We start from the raw sequence: 20,218 nt of genomic DNA on the forward strand, positions 1-20,218 counted from the left end.
TCGCACACAAACTGGTCTTTAAAGACCAGCGACGTACCCTGTACGACATTAGGGGTTTGAAGCGGCTGGAAGCGATCCTGATCGCTTCCAGCCGCTTTCCGGTTATTGCAGCGATGCCTCGATATCGAGGCATCCTGCAATAACACCCCTTGGCCATCCGATGCAGAGAGAGACACTCTGTGGCCCTCTCTGCACCGGACATCGATGGCCGGTATCGTTGGTGGGTGGGAGCTTCAGTGGAAGGCGGGTGGGCGGCCATTGATGTGACCTATGACGTTGAGGTGGGCGGGATAGCCGGGGGCACGCACGTGCACAGGTGCGTGCACGGGGTGGAAGCGGGTGGGAACGGCTACACTACAGAAAATTATTTTATTAAAAGTGGGTAAAATGTAATAAAAAAAAAACCCAGCATCTAAGGGATCTGGGAGGGGTGGGGGGTTGGTCTTGGGGGGAAGCTACACTACAGAAATATTTAATAAAATTTAAATAAAAAGCATATTTTTTTTAGTAAACTGGGTACTGGCAGACAGGGATTCCTGAAAGATATCAGTGTCCCAATGTAACTAGCGCTAATATTGAAAAAAAGTGGTTTGGAAATAGCAAAGTGCTACTTGTATTTATTGCCCTATAACTTGCAAAAAAAGCAAAGAACATGTAAACATTGGGTATTTCTAAACTCAGGACAAAATTTAGAAACTATTTAGCATGGGTGTTTTTTGGTGGTTGTAGTTGTGTAACAGATTTTGGGGGTCAAAGTTAGAAAAAGTGTGTTTTTTCCATTTTTTCCTCATATTTTATATTTTTTTTATAGTAAATGATAAGATATGATGAAAATAATAATGGTATCTTTAGAAAGTCTATTTAATGGCGAGAAAAACGGTATATAATATGTGTGGGTACAGTAAATGAGTAAGAGGAAAATTACAGCTAAACACAAACACCACAGAAATGTAAAAATAGCCCTGGTCCTTAAAGGGACATGAAAGCCAATTTTTTTTCTTTCGTGATTTAGAAAGAGCATGTAATTTTAAACAACTTTCTAATTTACTTCTATTATCTAATTTGCTTCATTCTCTTGATATCACTTGCTGAAAAGCATATCTAGATATGCTCAGTAGCTGCTGATTGGTTGCTGCACCTAGAGGCCTTGTGTGATTGGCTCACACATGTGCATTGCTATTTCTTCAACAAAGGATATCTAAAGAATTGAGCAAATAAGATAATAGAAGTAAATTGGAACGTTGTTTACAATTGCATGCCCTATCTGAATCATGAAACTTTAATTTTGACTAGACTGTCCCTTTAAGGGAAAGAAATTGAAAAATGGCCTTGTCCTTAAGGGGTTAAAGGGACATGAAACCCAATTTTTTTATTCATGATTCAGAAAGAGCATGCACTTTTAAGCAACTTTCTAATTTACTTTTATTATCTAATTTGCTTAATTCTCTTGATATTATGTGCTGAAAAGCATATCTAGATAGGCTCAGTAGCTGCTGATTGGTGGCTGCACATAGATGTCTCGTGTGAATGGCTCACCTGTGTGCAGTGCTATTTCTTCAACAAAGGATATCTAAAGTATTAAAGAAATAAGATAATAGAAGTAAATTGGAATGTTGTTTAAAATTGTAGAATACAGACTAACTCTAGACTGACCTACAAGGCACTGAAGCCTTTATTACTTTGGCTAGCTCCATACAAACAAAACATGCCCATCTCTAACTCTGTGGTACCACCTGCAATCGCACTGCAGCTCTTCATCCTGCTGCAGAAACCACAACACGTGGGCGTCTATGATCTGACACTTTCCTTTTGCTTCTGTCCCTGCAAGGAGGTGCCAGAGTGTCTGTGGACTGCTCCTGGCACTCCCGGACCTCTGATTTATATTACCAGCAGTCTGCCATTAAAATATTTATGAAGGCATTACATCCGTGCGTGCTGTTCTAGGGTTGCAGTGGAGATCAGACTCTGTCAGCCAGCAAACAACACAATGCTAATTATCAAGATTTATCTGTTCCCTTTGGAGCCGGAGGTGCTTGCAATGTACTGCAGAGCAATGCGTTGGAGGTCTTTCCGGCAACAATGGGGGTGGTGGGGGGTAAATAACCGTTTCTACCTCTCACAGGATAAAAGGTCAAACTCTGTATGAAATAGATGCACTTTTGTAGTGGCTGTTGTAGTATAATATTAGTGCAAGAGAACCTTGATGATATTTTACATCAGGATTTATGTAACATTTCAATTAACACTTAGTTTTCAAAGAGGATATGGATACGGAGACTTGCTTTACTCTGCAGCATTAGTGTTGTTATACAGCTCCTTAGTTTATTTAGCTTAGGGTTAAAGCTCTTGATGAAAGATCAGCCGTAGCTTACATAGCAAGGACTGTTCAAGGGATTGTGTTATGTGGATTTTAAGACTGCAGGACCACGTATCATTGATATGTATTGTGACATTTAAAAGGGACACTCTTTTCTAGCATGTACTTAAAGAGCAGAATTTACATGTCGAAAATATATTTTGGGGAAAAGTTGTTTAAATTTAAATTCAAACTAATACTGGAAACAGATTCATGCCAAGTGCTAATTTATTTGTAGCATGATGTGGTCTTCTATCTTCTCAAAGCTGGAGCACATGGGGGTCCATGTAAACAAGGCACTTAGGCCCGCATATTCAAAACATTGACAGACAGTCAAACTGCCTTTCTGTCTTCATTGGCGTCACAGTCCCTTGAGATTTTCAAAGAAAAGGAGTGTGGCTGAGCAGTGCCAGCAAGGAGCGAAGTCTCTCCCATAGAAGTCAATAAGAGTGTGATGTCAGCACCCACATCGCCACTCAACAGTTTGCTGCGGCCAGGGGGACAGCATTCTATATGAAGTGGGTCCTACACGGCGCAGACAGTGCGCTCACCAAAACTAAAAATAGTTTCCGTGTAGGCACACTCCAAAAATTGCCGGCGGGACCTAAGTTGCAAAACATCTACACTAACTACCCCAGGCTGCTACCCTCCTCGCAACCTGCACTGGTGGCGATATATCCTAATCAAAGTGTAGCCTAATCCCCGCTAGCATGTCCCGCTAACTCCCTCTGAACGCCTATACCTATGTTACATCTATGCTACACTCCCCCTGCTCTGCCTCACTACCCCCCACTGACCGCCTACACCAGAGCTAACCTACACTCCCCAGATAACTTCCTCTGAACGCCTATACCTACGTCACGCCTAACCTACACAACCCTGGAACGGCCAGCTTTTGAATTGAAGTGTCCCCCATTTCTCACAGAAGGAAGCACCCCCAAAACAAGTGGTATCCCCAGGTGCCTCATCAAATTGCAGACAACATACTAAAATGGTGACTTGATTCCCTGCACGATCAGCATCCCCTTTTAAGAAGCGCTCAATTTTGTTCTGGCGCTCAGTTCCAGGAGCCTAGCTAGGCGCCGCAGGTTTGCTGGCCCTCCAGCTGCCAGTGTTTAGCGCATCTCCGCAACACATTTAAAAAATATTTATAACTATAGACGTGTAATTACCGGCCTCCTCGCTTGGATCAAGGTCTTATAATCACCTTGACAGACAAGCCTCTATTGGCCAGAAATCATGCTTTCAATTGCATAATGGTTCTAGCTTTGGGTAGCCAAAAGGTAATGTCTGAAGTGCTTTATGATAAAAAGGATCCCGAGTTGTCTTTTGAGAGGAAGATGCCACAGAGAGCTAGAACCATTATCAGCAAAGTGACATTTAGTGAAAGTGTGACCTATAAATGTTTGAAACAAATGTAAAATGCAAATTAAATATATTTGTATTTAAAAAAAAGAAACAGTTTATTTTTATATAATAATAACTAATCAAACCTATCAATTTATCCAGCCAGCCCCTCCCCCCACCTCCGCATTTTCCATGCTAAGACCCTTCAGTAGAGAATAGCTTACGTGTATGGTCTGTCACTCCCCTTTTCCTTCTTCTGATCTTGGCAGACTTAGCTGCACACGTGATCAAAATCCTCCACTAAATGTTTGGCCACAACTAAACTAGAGCGCATGCGCAATTCTGATCATTGAGATCCAGCTGTTTGAGGAGTTCAGCGACATGCAGCTGTAATAACTATATGGTGTGACCGATTCAAAGCACAGAATGGTTGTGGTAGGAGCTGGAATTGAGTAAAAACATATCCTTTTTATTCTTTTTCCGTGGTTATAGATTTACAAAATCTTATACTTTGGTTAATGTACATTGGCCTATAGTAGAGATAATTGTTACTTCAAATTATATAAAAAAAACTAGATAGTATAGTAGAATCATTGTTACAATATGTTTTGTTGTTGATCTTGACATTTTCGTACTGTTCTATATTTCGATAAAAAAAACTAACAGGTGAAATGTAGATCTGTATAATGCAGGAAAGCTCATTTTAAATCACTGTACATATAACGAGTTGCTGAGAAGTTTAGTTATCAGGAATCAAACGATGGAGATCACAGAATTCCCTGCCCCATAGATATTACACCAACGTCCCACCCCCCCAAGAGCATACTTTTACTCACCACAGCTTCTCTGTCAGACACCCCAAAGGAACACTTCTGCCTTCTGCTTGCGATATAAGCAGAGTTCTCTTGTACCTTCTCCAGCAGCTGGCGCATCTGTTTGCAGTAATTGGAAATCTTACATTCCTTCAGAAAAGATTTCAGCTGCAAGGGAAAAATAATTTTATACAAACCCAAAAAACTCAGGTATAGAATTTTTCTGTTAGAAAGAAATTTAGTATTTAGTTGCCGGTGCCCTCTCCTATCACAGTGAAGTGCACTATAAATATGTGGTGACAAATACATACTAGCACAAGAAATGTTTTCTAGCATATATATATCCCATCCCTCAGTGGGACAAAAATAATGATGGTTACCTGGTTGTAAGTAAATTACTTACTAACATAAGATAAAATCCACTTTACAGATGAGTTACACAATAAACCAGTTACAAATGTATTTTATCCGACCAGCTGTTGATTCCCCCCCATTAAATATAGTGTAAGCCAGTAGTATTTGTATGATGGAAAAGGAGAGGAAGAAAAGAAAAACAGAGGCATGTACAGAGCACTCACTTAAAACTTAACATTTTTTAAAGCAACCCTGTAAATTCAACAGAAAAAATTAGACTAATAATAAAAATTATATTTAAATTTCATAATGGAAAGGGAATCCGAAACATCAGAGAGAATAAATCACTAACAATAAAGGTGAAACGAGAGATGCAATCATTAAAGGGAGAGTCTACACCTGAATTGTTATTGTTTTAAAAGATAGATAATCCCTTTTTTACCCATTCCCTAGTTTTGCATAACCAACACAGTTATATTTATATATTTTTTTCCTCTGTGATTATCTTATATCTAAGCCTCTGCAGACTGCCCCTTTATTTGTTCTTTTGACAGACTTGCAGTTTAGCCAATCAGTGATGGCTCCCAGGTAACTTCACATGCACGAGCACAGTGTTATCTATATGAAATACATGAACTAACACCCTCTAGTGGTGAAAAACCTGTTAAAATGCATTCTTAAGAGGCGGCCTTCAAGGTCTAAGAAATTAGCATATGAACCTCCTAAGTTAAGCTTTCAACTAAGAATACCAAGAGAACAAAGAAAAATTGGTGATAAAAGTAAATTGGAAAATTGTTTAAACTTACATGCCCTATCTAAATCATGAAAGATTTTTTGGACTAGACTGTCCCTTTAAGCAATACGCATCAGTTGTCCCATTATTATGTGCAATGCCAAAAAAATAATATCAAAAGAAGATATAGTCCCCACAGCAATTAACTATTATATAGCAGTGCACACACAATTTCTAAAACTGGTTGGGTCCGTGCATGGGCTATATAAATGGATCATCTACAAAACATTTATGCAAAGAAAATGTAGTGTACAATGTCCCTTTAAGCACAGTCTTGTGAAAAGGTGCATAGCCTTTATGTAACATTTCAGATCTCTTTAGGTAATATTTAAAGGACCAGTCAACACAGTAGATTTGCATAATCAACAAATGCAAGATAACAAGACAATGCAATAGCACTTAGTCTGAACTTTAAATCAGTAGTAGATTTTTTTTTTCCTGACAATTTTAAAAGTTATGTCTATTTCCACTCCCCTGTACCATGTGACAGCCATCAGCCAATCACAAATGCATACAAGTACCATGTGACAGCCATCAGCCATTCACCAATGCATGCACACTTATTCTTGCACATGCTTAGTAGGAGCTGGTGACTCAAAAAGTATAAAAAGACTGCAATTTTTTTTTAATGGAAGTAAATATGGAAAGTTGTTTAAAATTGCTGCTCTATCAGGTGAAAACAGCACCTCAAGAGGCAGATGATAGATTGCTCTTATGACAAGATTTGGGTCTGGCAGGAAGCACAAAAATAGTCCAGTATGACAAGAGATAAAAATGACCTGCGATTGTTAAGCCTATGTCTAATGAACATATATAGAAATATAGTACAGCACTGTAATCAGAAAGGTAACGTTGTTTTAATTAAAAATAGTCTACCATTTGCATTGTAGAACACAAAAAACAGATGCGAAAGATTGTGACTTACTGGTAGGGGAAACTTTCAAAATCGTAATTTTATTTTTAAAGAAAATATTAAATGAAAAAGTTTGTATCTCTGAATAATTCTAGATTTTGGAATGTGTACCTGTAATTAGATCTGCTCTCCCTAAAAAAAAATAAGTCAATTTTAATGGGTTGTGGTTTCAAAGAGCAAATACATCTATTTAATATAGAAAAATAAATTGAAAGAATCAAATTTACCATACATTTTATACTCTGCCACTGATCCAACAAGTCATTTGAAACACATTGAATAAAAACAGAGCACAGTGTCCCTTTAATACTATTGCTTGTATCAGGAAGGCCTGCTTTCTTCATTCTGTTCCATTGAGTAACCAGCTCTTTGAAAACAAGTTTTGTGGATGCAGATAACACACTGACCTGCTCTGATCTCTTTATGAGAGGTGAGGCAGTAGCTCTTTATAGTAATCTCTTTGATAAGTGAATCAGAGGCATTTTGCTAATATGGAATGTTTACAACTCCTGCATAAAGATACATTATCTTTGGTGCTTGATATACATCAAACTGAACTTTTCAAATTTTCTGTTTGCCAATTAAGGTATTTGTAGATGATACAGATTTATATGTTCAAAACACATTCTAATGCAGCATTTCTCTTTAAAGGGACATAGTTTGAAAATGTTATATAAAAAGCATAGGGATATGAAACAAATTTCATGGTTTACATACAGCATACAATGTTAAATAACTTTACTTATATTATCTAATTAGCTTTGTTCTTTTGGTAGCCTTTGTTGAATAGTATACCTAGGTAGACTCACGAGCTGGAAGCTAGCTGCTGATTGATGGCTGCACATCTATGCCTGTTGTCATTGACTTACCAATGTGTCCAGCTAGCTCCCAGTAGTGCATTGCTACTCCTTTAAATAAAGGATACAAAGAGTATGAAGCAAAATTGATAATAAAAGTAAATTAGAAAGTTGTTTAAAATGGTACGTTCTATCTGAATCATGTCCCTTTATGCACAGTAAAAAAACTTTGTAATATAAGTGCATTATTTATTTTGCCCCTTTTACGGTAATTTGTCTGAAAAATTTCCAGTCCTGTAAAAAGAAAGCGCATGTGACAGGCTTCACAAGCCTAACCTTGCCACATATCGCTACCTTATCTGCAGTTCTGCTTAAACCAAACAATGAAGATTTTTTGTTAATGCAGTCACAGTGACAAGCGCTGTTATTACAAGACTCAAGTCTAGATTGGCTTCTCCAACCAAGTGGTGAGTGGAGTTTAGCTATTGAAAAACAATTGCAGCAAACAAGGTGCTAATCTGTTCTAAAGCACAGAATTAAGCAGCACTCGCAAGTCTGGTATATTAAAAATTCACTTTATTGTAGAGCAGACTAAAAACATTCACATATACAATGGGGGGGGGGGGGGGACTCCATCTGACTCGCTTCGCACTGTTAAAGGCGCTTAGTCATAGATGTTAACCTGTTCTAATTACATTCAAATTCTGCTGGTATGTGCATCTACTGGAGACAGAAAAATATTGCAACTAATGTCAGTTTAAACTCTCATTCTGATATTACTGGTGAAGACAAATGACTGAATCACTTCACCTTTTATGTGTTTATCATCATCAGAGTATTTTTTTCATGCTGATTGTTTTCTAAAAAAAAAAAAAAGGCCTAAAACACCAGACTGACTTTCCAATTTATCTGCAAAAAGTTCTGTTTAGAATATAGACAGTATGCAAGTCTTATAGGCCAAGTTAAAGGGACATTAAAGTCAATTAAAATGTTATGATTCAGGTAGAGCATGCAATTTTAAACAACATTCCAATTTACTTCTATAATCTATATGCTATCTATCCTACTGAGCATGTGCAAAAGTTTACACTGTATACGTATATGAGTCTGTATTTGGCTGATGACTGTGATTTAATGTTCCTTTAACTATGTGGTACTCAATGGTATATAGCAACAATTATGTGTCTGGCATCAATATGTAAAGCTTATTGTTAGAATATTATGTCGTATGAATTCATCATTTGTGCCTTTAGTGTTAAAAAGCAGAGACTTTCACAAAAACAGAATTTATGTTTACCTGATAAATTACTTTCTCCAACGGTGTGTCCGGTCCACGGCGTCATCCTTACTTGTGGGATATTCTCTTCCCCAACAGGAAATGGCAAAGAGCCCAGCAAAGCTGGTCACATGATCCCTCCTAGGCTCCGCCTACCCCAGTCATTCGACCGACGTTAAGGAGGAATATTTGCATAGGAGAAACCATATGATACCGTGGTGACTGTAGTTAAAGAAAATAAAATATCAGACCTGATTAAAAAAACCAGGGCGGGCCGTGGACCGGACACACCGTTGGAGAAAGTAATTTATCAGGTAAACATAAATTCTGTTTTCTCCAACATAGGTGTGTCCGGTCCACGGCGTCATCCTTACTTGTGGGAACCAATACCAAAGCTTTAGGACACGGATGAAGGGAGGGAGCAAATCAGGTCACCTAAATGGAAGGCACCACGGCTTGCAAAACCTTTCTCCCAAAAATAGCCTCAGAAGAAGCAAAAATATCAAACTTGTAAAATTTGGTAAAAGAGTGCAGTGAAGACCAAGTCGCTGCCCTACATATCTGATCAACAGAAGCCTCGTTCTTGAAGGCCCATGTGGAAGCCACAGCCCTAGTGGAATGAACTGTGATTCTTTCAGGAGGCTGCCGTCCGGCAGTCTCGTAAGCCAATCTGATGATGCTTTGAATCCAAAAAGAGAGAGAGGTAGAAGTTGCTTTTTGACCTCTCCTTTTACCAGAATACACAACAAACAAGGAAGATGATTGTCTAAAATCCTTTGTAGCATCTAAATAGAATTATAGAGCGCGAACAACATCCAAATTGTGCAACAAACGTTCCTTCTTCGAAACTGGTTTTGGACACAGAGAAGGCACGACTATCTCCTGGTTAATGTTTTTGTTAGAAACAACTTTTGGAAGAAAACCAGGTTTAGTACGTAAAACCACCTTATCTGCATGGAACACCAGATAAGGAGGAGAACACTGCAGAGCAGATAATTCTGAAACTCTTCTAGCAGAAGAAATTGCAACGGAATGTAGGGGTTCAAACGGAACCCCCTGAAGAACTGAAAGAACTAAGTTGAGACTCCAAGGAGGAGACAAATGTTTGCAGACAGGCTTGATTCTAACCAGAGCCTGAACAAAGGCTTGAACATCTGGCACAGCTGCCAGCTTTTTGTGAAGTAACACAGACAAGGCAGAAATCTGTCCCATCAAGGAACTTGCAGATAATCCTTTTTTCAATCCTTCTCGAAGGAAGGATAGAATCTTAGGAATCTTAACCTTGTCCCAAGGGAATCCTTTAGATTCACACCAACAGATATATTTTTTCCAAATTTAGTGGTAAATGTTTCTAGTTACAGGCTTTCTGGCCTGAACAAGAGTATCAATAACAGAATCTGAGAACCCTCGCTTTGATAAGATCAAGCGTTCAATCTCCAAGCAGTCAGCTGGAGTGGGACCAGATTCGGATGTTCGAACGGACCTTGAACAAGAAGGTCTCGTCTCAAAGGTAGCTTCCATGGTGGAGCCGATGACATATTCACCAGATCTGCATACCAAGTCCTGCGTGGCCACGCAGGAGCTATCAAGATCACCGACGCCCTCTCCTGATTGATCCTGGCTACCAGCCTGGGGATGAGAGGAAACGGCGGGAATACATAAGCTAGTTTGAAGGTCCAAGGTGCTACTAGTGCATCTACTAGAGTCGCCTTGGGATCCCTGGATCTGGACCCGTAGCAAGGAACCTTGAAGTTCTGACGAGAGGCCATCAGATCCATGTCTGGAATGCCCCACAGTTGAGTGATTTGGGCAAAGATTTCCGGATGGAGTTCCCACTCCCCCGGATGCAATGTCTGACGACTCAGAAAATCCGCTTCCCAATTTTCCACTCCTGGGATGTGGATTGCAGACAGGTGGCAGGAGCGAGTCTCCGCCCATTGAATGATTTTGGCCACTACTTCCATCGCCAGGGAACTCCTTGTTCCCCCCTGATGGTTAATGTACGCAACAGTCGTCATGTTGTCTGATTGAAACCGTATGAACTTGGCCCTCGCTAGCTGAGGCCAAGCCTTGAGAGCATTGAATATCGCTCTCAGTTCCAGAATATTTATCGGTAGAAGAGATTCTTCCCGAGACCAAAGACCCTGAGCTTTCAGGGATCCCCAGACCGCGCCCCAGCCCATCAGACTGGCGTTGGTCGTGACAATGACCCACTCTGGTCTACGGGAGGTCACCCCTTGTGACATGTTGTCCAGGGACAGCCACCAACGGAGTGAGTCTCTGTATAGTCCCCATTCCACAGACTGAGCATACACAGTTGTAATGGTCTTAGATGAATGCGCGCAAAAGGAACTATGTCCATTGCCGCTACCATCAAACCTATCACTTCCATGCACTGCGCTATGGAAGGAAGAGGAACGGAATGAAGTATCCGACAAGAGTTTAGAAGTTTTGTTTTTCTGGTCTCTGCCAGAAAAATCCTCATTTCTAAGGAGTCTATTATTGTTCCCAAGAAGGGAACTCTTGTCGACGGAGATAGAGAACTCTTTTCCACGTTCACTTTCCTCCGTGAGATCTGAGAAAGGCCAGGACTATGTCCGTGTGAGCCTTTGCTTGAGGAAGGGACGACGCTTGAATCAGAATGTCGTCCAAGTAAGGTACTACAGCAATGCCCCTTGGTCTTAGCACCGCCAGAAGGGACCCTAGTACCTTTGTGAAAATCCTTGGAGCAGTGGCTAATCCGAAAGGAAGCGTCACGAACTGGTAATGCTTGTCCAGGAATGCGAACCTTAGGAACCGATGATGTTCCTTGTGGATAGGAATATGTAGATACGCATCCTTTAAATCCACCGTGGTCAAGAATTGACCTTCCTGGATGGAAGGATTGTTCGAATGGTTTCCATTTTGGACGATGGAACCTTGAGAAACTTGTTTAGGATCTTGAGATCTAAGATTGGTCTGAACGTTCCCTCTTTTTTGGGAACTACGAACAGATTGGGGTAGAACCCCATCCCTTGTTCTTTTAATGGAACAGGATGAATCACCTCCAGAAGATAACCTTGGGAGACTATTTCTAGCGCCCAAGGATCCAGAACATCTCTTGCCCAAGCCTGAGTGAAGAGAGAGAGTCTGCCCCCCACCAAATCCGGTCCCGGATCGGGGGCCCGCATCTCATGCTGTCTTGGGAGCAGTGGCAGGTTTCTTGGCCTACTTTCCTTTGTTCCAGCCTTGCATTCTCCAGGCTGGATTGGCTTGAGAAGTATTACCCTCCTGCTTAGAGGACGTAGCACTTGGGGCTGGTCCGTTTCTGCGAAAGGGACGAAAATTAGGTTTATTTTTGGCTTTGAAAGACCTATCCTGAGGAAGGGCGTGGCCCTTGCCCCCAGTGATATCAGAGATAATCTCTTTCAAGTCAGGGCCAAACAGTGTTTTCCCCTTGAAAGGAATGTCAAGCAATTTGTTCTTGGAAGACGCATCCGCTGACCAAGATTTTAACCAAAGCGCTCTGCGCGCCACAATAGCAAACCCAGAATTTTTCGCCGCTAACCTAGCCAATTGCAAGGTGGCGTCTAGGGTGAAAGAATTAGCCAATTTAAGAGCACGAATTCTGTCCATAATCTCCTCATAAGAAGAAGAATTACTAATAATCGCCTTTTCTAGCTCATCGAGCCAGAAACACGCGGCTGTAGTGACAGGGACAATGCATGCAATTGGTTGTAGAAGGTAACCTTGCTGAACAAACATCTTTTTTAGCAAACCTTCTAATTTTTTATCCATAGGATCTTGGAAAGTACAACTATCTTCTATGGGTATAGTGGTGCGCTTGTTTAGAGTAGAAACCGCCCCCTCGACCTTGGGGACTGTCTGCCATAAGTCCTTTCTGGGGTCGACTATAGGAAACAATTTTCTTTAAATATGGGGGGAGGTACGAAAGGTATACCGGGCCTGTCCCATTCTTTATTAACAATGTACGCCACCCGCTTGGGTATAGGAAAAGCTTCGGGGGGCCCCGGGGCCTCTAGGAACTTGTCCATTTTACATAGTGTTTCTGGAATGACCAGATAATCACAATCATCCAAATTGGATAACACCTCCTTAAGCAGAGCGCGGAGATGTTCCAACTTAAATTTAAAAGTAATCACATCAGGTTCAGCTTGTTGAGAAATTTTTCCTGAATCTGAAATTTCTCCCTCAGACAAAACCTCCCTGGCTCCCTCAGACTGGTGTAGGGGCCCTTCAGAAACAAAATCATCAGCGTTCTCATGCTCTTCAGTATTTTCTAAAACAGAGCAGTCGCGCTTTCGCTGATAAGTGGGCATATTGGCTAAAATGTTTTTGATAGAATTATCCATTACAGCCGTTAATTGTTGCATAGTAAGGAGTATTGGCGCGCTAGATGTACTAGGGGCCTCCTGTATGGGCAAGACTGGTGTAGACGAAGGAGGGGATGATGCAGTACCATGCTTACTCCCCTCACTTGAGGAATCATCTTGGGCATCATTTTTTCTAAATTTTTTATGACATAAATCACATCTATTTAAATGAGAAGGAACCTTGGCTTCCCCACAGTCAGAACATAATCTATCTGGTAGTTCAGACATGTTAAACAGGCATAAACTTGATAACAAAGCACAAAAAACGTTTTAAAATAAAACCGTTACTGTCACTTTAAATTTTAAACTGAACACACTTTATTACTGCAATTGCGAAAAAGTATGAAGGAATTGTCCAAAATTCACCAAAATTTCACCACAGTGTCTTAAAGCCTTAAAAGTATTGCACACCAAATTTGGAAGCTTTAACCCTTAAAATAACGGAACCGGAGCCGTTTTTATATTTAACCCCTTTACAGTCCCTGGAATCTGCTTTGCTGAGACCCAACCAAGCCCAAAAGGGAATACGATACCAAATAATGCCTTCAGAAAGACTTTTCTATGTATCAGAGCTCCACACACATGCAGCTGCATGTCATGCTGTTCTCAAAAACAAGTGCGCCATACCGGCGCGAAAATGAGGCTCTGACTATGATTAGGGAAAGCCCCTATAGAATAAGGTGTCTAAAACAGTGCCTGCCGATATTATTTTACAAAAAATACCCAGATTAAATGATTCCTCAAGGCTAAATATGTGTAAATATGATCGATTTAGCCCAGAAAATGTCTACAGTCTTAATAAGCCCTTGTGAAGCCCTTATTTACTATCTGAATAAAAATGGCTTACCGGATCCCATAGGGAAAATGACAGCTTCCAGCATTACATCGTCTTGTTAGAATGTGTCATACCTCAAGCAGCAAAAGACTGCTCACTGTTCCCCCAACTGAAGTTAATTCCTCTCAACAGTCCTGTGTGGAACAGCCATGGATTTTAGTAACAGTTGCTAAAATCATTTTCCTCATACAAACAGAAATCTTCATCTCTTTTCTGTTTCAGAGTAAATAGTACATACCAGCACTATTTTAAAATAACAAACTCTTGATTGAATAATAAAAACTACAGTTAAACACTAAAAAACTCTAAGCCATCTCCGTGGAGATGTTGCCTGTACAACGGCAAAGAGAATGACTGGGGTAGGCGGAGCCTAGGAGGGATCATGTGACCAGCTTTGCTGGGCTCTTTGCCATTTCCTGTTGGGGAAGAGAATATCCCACAAGTAAGGATGACGCCGTGGACCGGACACACCTATGTTGGAGAAAAGGGTAACTATGATGTCAAGTAAAACAAATGCAAAACAACCATAAAAATCTGTTGATAATCCCAGAACTATTGCATAAATGACCCCCATAAAAACCCCACCTCTGAACACCCACCCAGAGGCCACAGCACCACAAAGCACAGAACGGCTGTTTGCACATCTGCAGCCGTGCCGAGAGAATCCCCCTCTGGCAGGAGACTGCAGGCTCTGTTTCTAAATCTCCTCTCTGAGCAGTGCTCACACATCTGGGATTGTGCAGGGACTGGGGAGGGAAGCTGCTTACAGAGCTCTGAGCCGCAGACAGCCTGGGGGTCTCCTATGTGTCAACGTGTGGTCTAAGGGATGACGCATTTAAAAAAAAACAAAAACATAAAATAAAAAAATCCAGCAGGTTTCTAAGTTTTCATGCTAACATCAGCTGCAAGTGCTCAATCTGACTCAGACACCAATTACTCCTGGCTCCCTGTACACTATGTGATGGGTATATAAGCCAGTTAAAGGGACAGTCAACTCCAAATTTGTATTGTTTAATAAGATAGATAATCCCTTTATTACCCATTACTCAGTTTTGCACAACCAACACGGTTATATTAATACACTTTTTACCTCTGTGATTACCTTGTATCTAAGCCTCTTTTAACAGCCCCCCTGATCACATGGCTATTTATTTATTTATTTATTATCTATTGACTTGCACTTCAGCCAATTACTGCAGTGTCATCCACAACTCAGGGACGTGAGCACAATGTTATCAATATGTCCCACATGAACAAGCAGTCTCTTGTGAAAAGCTAATAAAAAAGCATGTGATAAGAGGCTGTCTGTAGTGCATTAAAAACGGACAGAAATTTAGTGGTTTAAAATGTTATATAAGTATATTTATATAACAATGTTGTGTAAAGCTGGAGAATGGGTAGTAAATGTGTTTCTGTTATCTATCTTTTTAAACAATAACAATTTTGGTGTTGACTGACCCTTTAAACCTGAGTTTTCTAATATGCTGCATTTTATCTCAACAGACCATCTCCAAATTCTACCGAAACAGTAAAGATAAAAAAAAAAGTGATATGACTGTAAAAGAGACTGGAAAAAAATGAGCCTTGGCAAATAAAAAAATACATCATTTTACATACTCCAGTTGGCAATTGTTTTTTTTGTTTTTTTTTCTTCTTCGGAAATGTAATTGTTGAAGGTAAAGTAGAAATCAAAAGAATATTTTAAGGATATAGATTTCAACTGGAAAAAAAAGGGATTGGTTGCTCAAAGTTCACCAAAACTGAAATGGAAAGAGTGACCCGCAGTTCATAAAGCATCCTGAATATAACACAGCTGTAGGCTAAGAATAGAATATGTGAGAGCCCTTGCCGCCATCTTCCAACAAGTAAAAGAACCAATTATATATATCCGTAACCACTGGTATCTCTCAATGCCAAACTCGTATGTACTGCTACTATTTATTAATAGTTTTTACATGTAGCTCCGGATCAGAGCTTTGTAACCTGCCACAACATCAGTGTCACCTTTCCCCTCCCCACATAGGGAAGTGTGCATGTCACACCAACACGGAAACAGAAAGAGGAGCCAAGCCCGCTTGAGATTAGTAGGACAAATGCTGTCAGGCTGCCAGTGAGGAGCACGCACAGACATACACAAACCCTTCTCTCTCCTGTTGTGCAGTCACTTAGCTATTACACTGAGGTTATTCTCCGAGGATACAGTCTTTATATTAAAACCATGAAAAATGAGAATTCATATTTCTAGCTTCACACTCACAAGATTATTATCAAGTATTTCATATCTGCTTAAACTGGTTTTGTTTTTTTTTTTAAAAGGAGAAAACAGTTTACAGCTGACAAAATAGGTTTAAGATATTTTGAATTAGTTTACATTTAAAGGGACAATAAACAAATTGTAAGCTGCATAATAAATGTGCCTCCATAGCTGAGAAGAATTTTGCAATGAATAATACAGCTTTATTTTGTCAAATGAGCATATTGTCTTATGTTTTCTCCTTTTCACTGATTTCCTTGCGCCCCAGAACAAAATAACTGTTGCTAATCAACCACAAACTAATATGCAGATAAAACATGAACTCTGTTTGCACATGAGCAAAGGGACATGATAACCAAATGTTGAAGCACTTGAAAGTGATGCAGCAAAGCTATAAAAAGCTGTCTAGAAAATATCACCTGAACATCTCTATGTAAAAAAGGAAGATTGTTTTACTTCAAATTTCCTCAGTAGCCACATTCCATTATAAATGGATTTACAACAGCCAATCAGGATGCTAAGTCCTGGGACTTGCAAAGGAGCGTGCACCTGACATGTGCAGGCACAGTCATGTTATTTCCCTATTCAGTTTAAAGAAGTTTACTATGAAATCATGCGATTTCAGTAAAATCTCATGAGATTACAATAAAGCAAAGCATTATTTTTAACCTGCAGCTGACAAAAGCTAAAGGATAACTGTTCACTGAGAACTTGCTATTGTTAGCTGAAGAAATTGAGGTAAAACATCTTTCTTTTTTACAGAGATTTTCAGGTGATATTTCCTTGTCAGATTTTAGTTATTCTACATCACTTTCAAGTGATTTAGCATGTAAGTATTATGTCCCTTTAAGGATTGAGAATGGGGTAACCTACACTCATCTTTCCTTCAGGTGCTTCAGTACTGATTCAGCTTAGTTACTCAGTAATAATTTATTTTAACAGGCATTTAAACAGATATTTTCCTTTCTAATCTCCATCTAATAGTTAAATATAAAAAATATTTACACACAATAATATTCACAACTAACTACCTAGTATGCCCACTGTTAATGCAAAGAATGTTTTTCCAATCATGATTGTTGATGCAAAACTGATAATCCACCTTAAAGGGACAGTCTACAATAGAATTGTTATTGTTTTAAAAGATAGATAATCCCTTTATTACCCATTCTCCACTTTTTACCTCTGTGATTACCTTGTATCTAAGAAACTAACCTTCTTCCAGCCCCCTGATCACATGACTGACGGTTTATTTTCTATTGTCTTGCATTTAGCATTGTAATGTGCTAAATCTTAAAGGGACAATCAACCATAGAATTGTTATTGTTTTAAAATATAGATAATCCCTTTATAACTCATTCCCCAGTTTTGCATAACCAACACAGTTATATTAATGTACTTTTTACCTTTGTGATTACCTTGTATCTAGGAACCTTCTTCCAGCCCCCTGATCACGACTGTGACTGTTTATTATCTATTGTCTTAAATTTAGCATTGTATTGTGCTAGATCTTAAATAACTTTCTGTGCCTGAACACAGTGTTATCTATATAGCCCACGTGTACTTTCTGTCTCTTTGTGTTGAAAAGAGATTTAAAAAGCATGTGATAAGAGGCAGCCCTCAAAGGCTTAGAAATTAGCATATGAGCCTACCTATGTTTAGTTTAAACTAAGAATACCAAGAGAAAAAAGCTCATTTGATGATAAAAGTAAATTGGAAAGTTAATTAAAATTAAAAGTCCTATCTGAATAATGAATGTTTCATTTATATTTGACTGTCCCTTTAAAGGACCAGTCAATACAGTAGATTTGCATAATCAACAAATGCATGATAAGAAGACAATGCAATAGCACTTAGTCTGAACTTCAAATGAGTAGTAATTTTTTTTTTTTAAATAAATTGCAAAGTTATGTATATTTCCACTCCCCCTGTATCATGTGACAGCCATCAGCCAATCACAAATGCATATACGTATATGCTGTGAACTCTTGCACATGCTCAGTAGGAGTAGTGCGCATTTTGTTAATGGAAGTAAATTGGAAAGTTGTTAAAATTGCTGCTCTATCTGAATCATGAAGTTTAATTTGACTTGAGTGTCCCTTTAAATAACTCCCTGTGCCTGAACACACAGTGTTATCTATATGGCCCACATGTACTTTCATTCTCTTTGTTGAAAAGGAATTTAAAAAGCATGTGATTAGAGGCAGCCTTCAAGGGCTTAGAAATTAGCATATGAGTCTGCCTAGGTTTAGTTTAAACTAAGAATACCAAGAGAAAAAAGCAAATTTGATGATAAAAGTAAATTGGAAAGTTGATTAAAATTACAAGTCCTATCTGAATAATGAAAGTTTAATTTTGACTAGACTGTTCCTTTAAAAGAACAAATGACTATAAAGAAGTTGAGGGAGGTAAACACAATCTCACAAATTAGCTAAAAGTATTAACCCAATCCTCCCTGGGAGGAAGTGGAACAAGTACAAATTTCATATGTATTTTACAGCAAAGAAAAGCAAAATAAACAATCAATGTATTTTGCAATAATAATTCTCTTTTAATAAACTCAACATTTCAGCACCACATAAAATGTTTCATTAATGGTCCATTAACACCCCAGGTCTGCTTTCATACTTTTAAATAAGGTTTTGATAATGACACCACTTTTACATTTGTAGGTGAATCATTAAAAAAAAAAAAAAAAAAAAAAAAAAACAATTTATGCTTACTTGATAAATTACTTTCTCCAACGGTGTGTCCGGTCCACGGCGTCATCCTTACTTGTGGGATATTCTCTTCCTCAACAGGAAATGGCAAAGAGCGCAGCAAAGCTGGTCACATGATCCCTCCTAGGCTCCGCCTACCCCAGTCATTCGACCGACGGACAGGAGGAAATATGCATAGGAGAAACCATATGATACCGTGGTGACTGTAGTTAGAGAAAATAATTCATCAGACCTGATTAAAAAAAAAAACCAGGGCGGGCCGTGGACCGGACACACCGTTGGAGAAAGTAATTTATCAGGTAAGCATAAATTCTGTTTTCTCCAACATAGGTGTGTCCGGTCCACGGCGTCATCCTTACTTGTGGGAACCAATACCAAAGCTTTAGGACACGGATGAAGGGAGGGAGCAAATCAGGTCACCTAAACGGAAGGCATCACAGCCTGCAAAACCTTTCTCCTAAAAATAGCCTCCGAAGAAGAAAAAGTATCAAATTTGTAAAATTTGGCAAAAGTGTGCAGAGAAGACCAAGTCGCTGCCTTACATATCTGGTCAACAGAAGCCTCGTTCTTGAAGGCCCATGTGGAAGCCACAGCCCTAGTGGAGTGAGCTGTGATTCTTTCAGGAGGCTGCCGTCCGGCAGTCTCATAAGCCAATCGGATAATGCTTTTAAGCCAAAAAGAAAGAGAGGTAGAAGTTGCTTTTTGACCTCTCCTTTTACCAGAATAAACAACAAACAAAGAAGATGTTTGTCTGAAATCTTTAGTAGCCTCTAAATAGAATTTTAGAGCACGGACTACGTCCAAATTGTGTAACAAACATTCCTTCTTTGAAACTGGATTCGGACACAAAGAAGGTACAACTATCTCCTGGTTAATATTTTTGTTGGAAACAACTTTCGGAAGAAAACCAGGCTTAGTACGCAAAACCACCTTATCTGCATGGAACACCAGATAGGGCGGAGAACACTGCAGAGCAGATAACTCTGAAACTCTTCTAGCAGAAGAAATTGCAACCAAAAACAAAACTTTCCAAGATAATAACTTAATATCTACGGAATGTAAGGGTTCAAACGGAACCCCTTGAAGAACTGAAAGAACTAGATTTAGACTCCAGGGAGGAGTCAAAGGTCTGTAAACAGGCTTGATTCTAACCAGAGCCTGAACAAATGCTTGAACATCTGGCACAGCTGCCAGCCGTTTGTGAAGTAAAACAGATAAAGCAGAGATCTGTCCCTTCAGAGAACTTGCAGATAATCCTTTCTCCAAACCTTCTTGTAGAAAGGATAGAATCTTAGTAATTTTTATCTTGTTCCATGGGAATCCTTTAGATTCACACCAACAGATATATTTTTTCCATATTTTATGGTAAATTTTTCTAGTTACAGGCT

The 20,218-nt window shown here is 39.4% G+C and overlaps 1 protein-coding gene across 1 annotated transcript in view; it reads right to left on the bottom strand.

Annotated features, from left to right (window-relative positions):
* The window catches only part of NOC2L (NOC2 like nucleolar associated transcriptional repressor), a 274,391-nt gene that overhangs the window by 81,282 nt on the left and 172,891 nt on the right, over positions 1–20,218 (bottom strand). Inside the window, exon 15 of the mRNA XM_053690456.1 lies at positions 4,540–4,683. Coding sequence (XP_053546431.1) covers positions 4,540–4,683 — 144 coding nt within the window. The remainder of the gene's footprint in view (positions 1–4,539; positions 4,684–20,218) is intronic.

This window comes from Bombina bombina, chromosome 8, assembly GCF_027579735.1.
Source record: "Bombina bombina isolate aBomBom1 chromosome 8, aBomBom1.pri, whole genome shotgun sequence".
NCBI classification, from domain to species: Eukaryota; Metazoa; Chordata; class Amphibia; order Anura; family Bombinatoridae; genus Bombina; species Bombina bombina.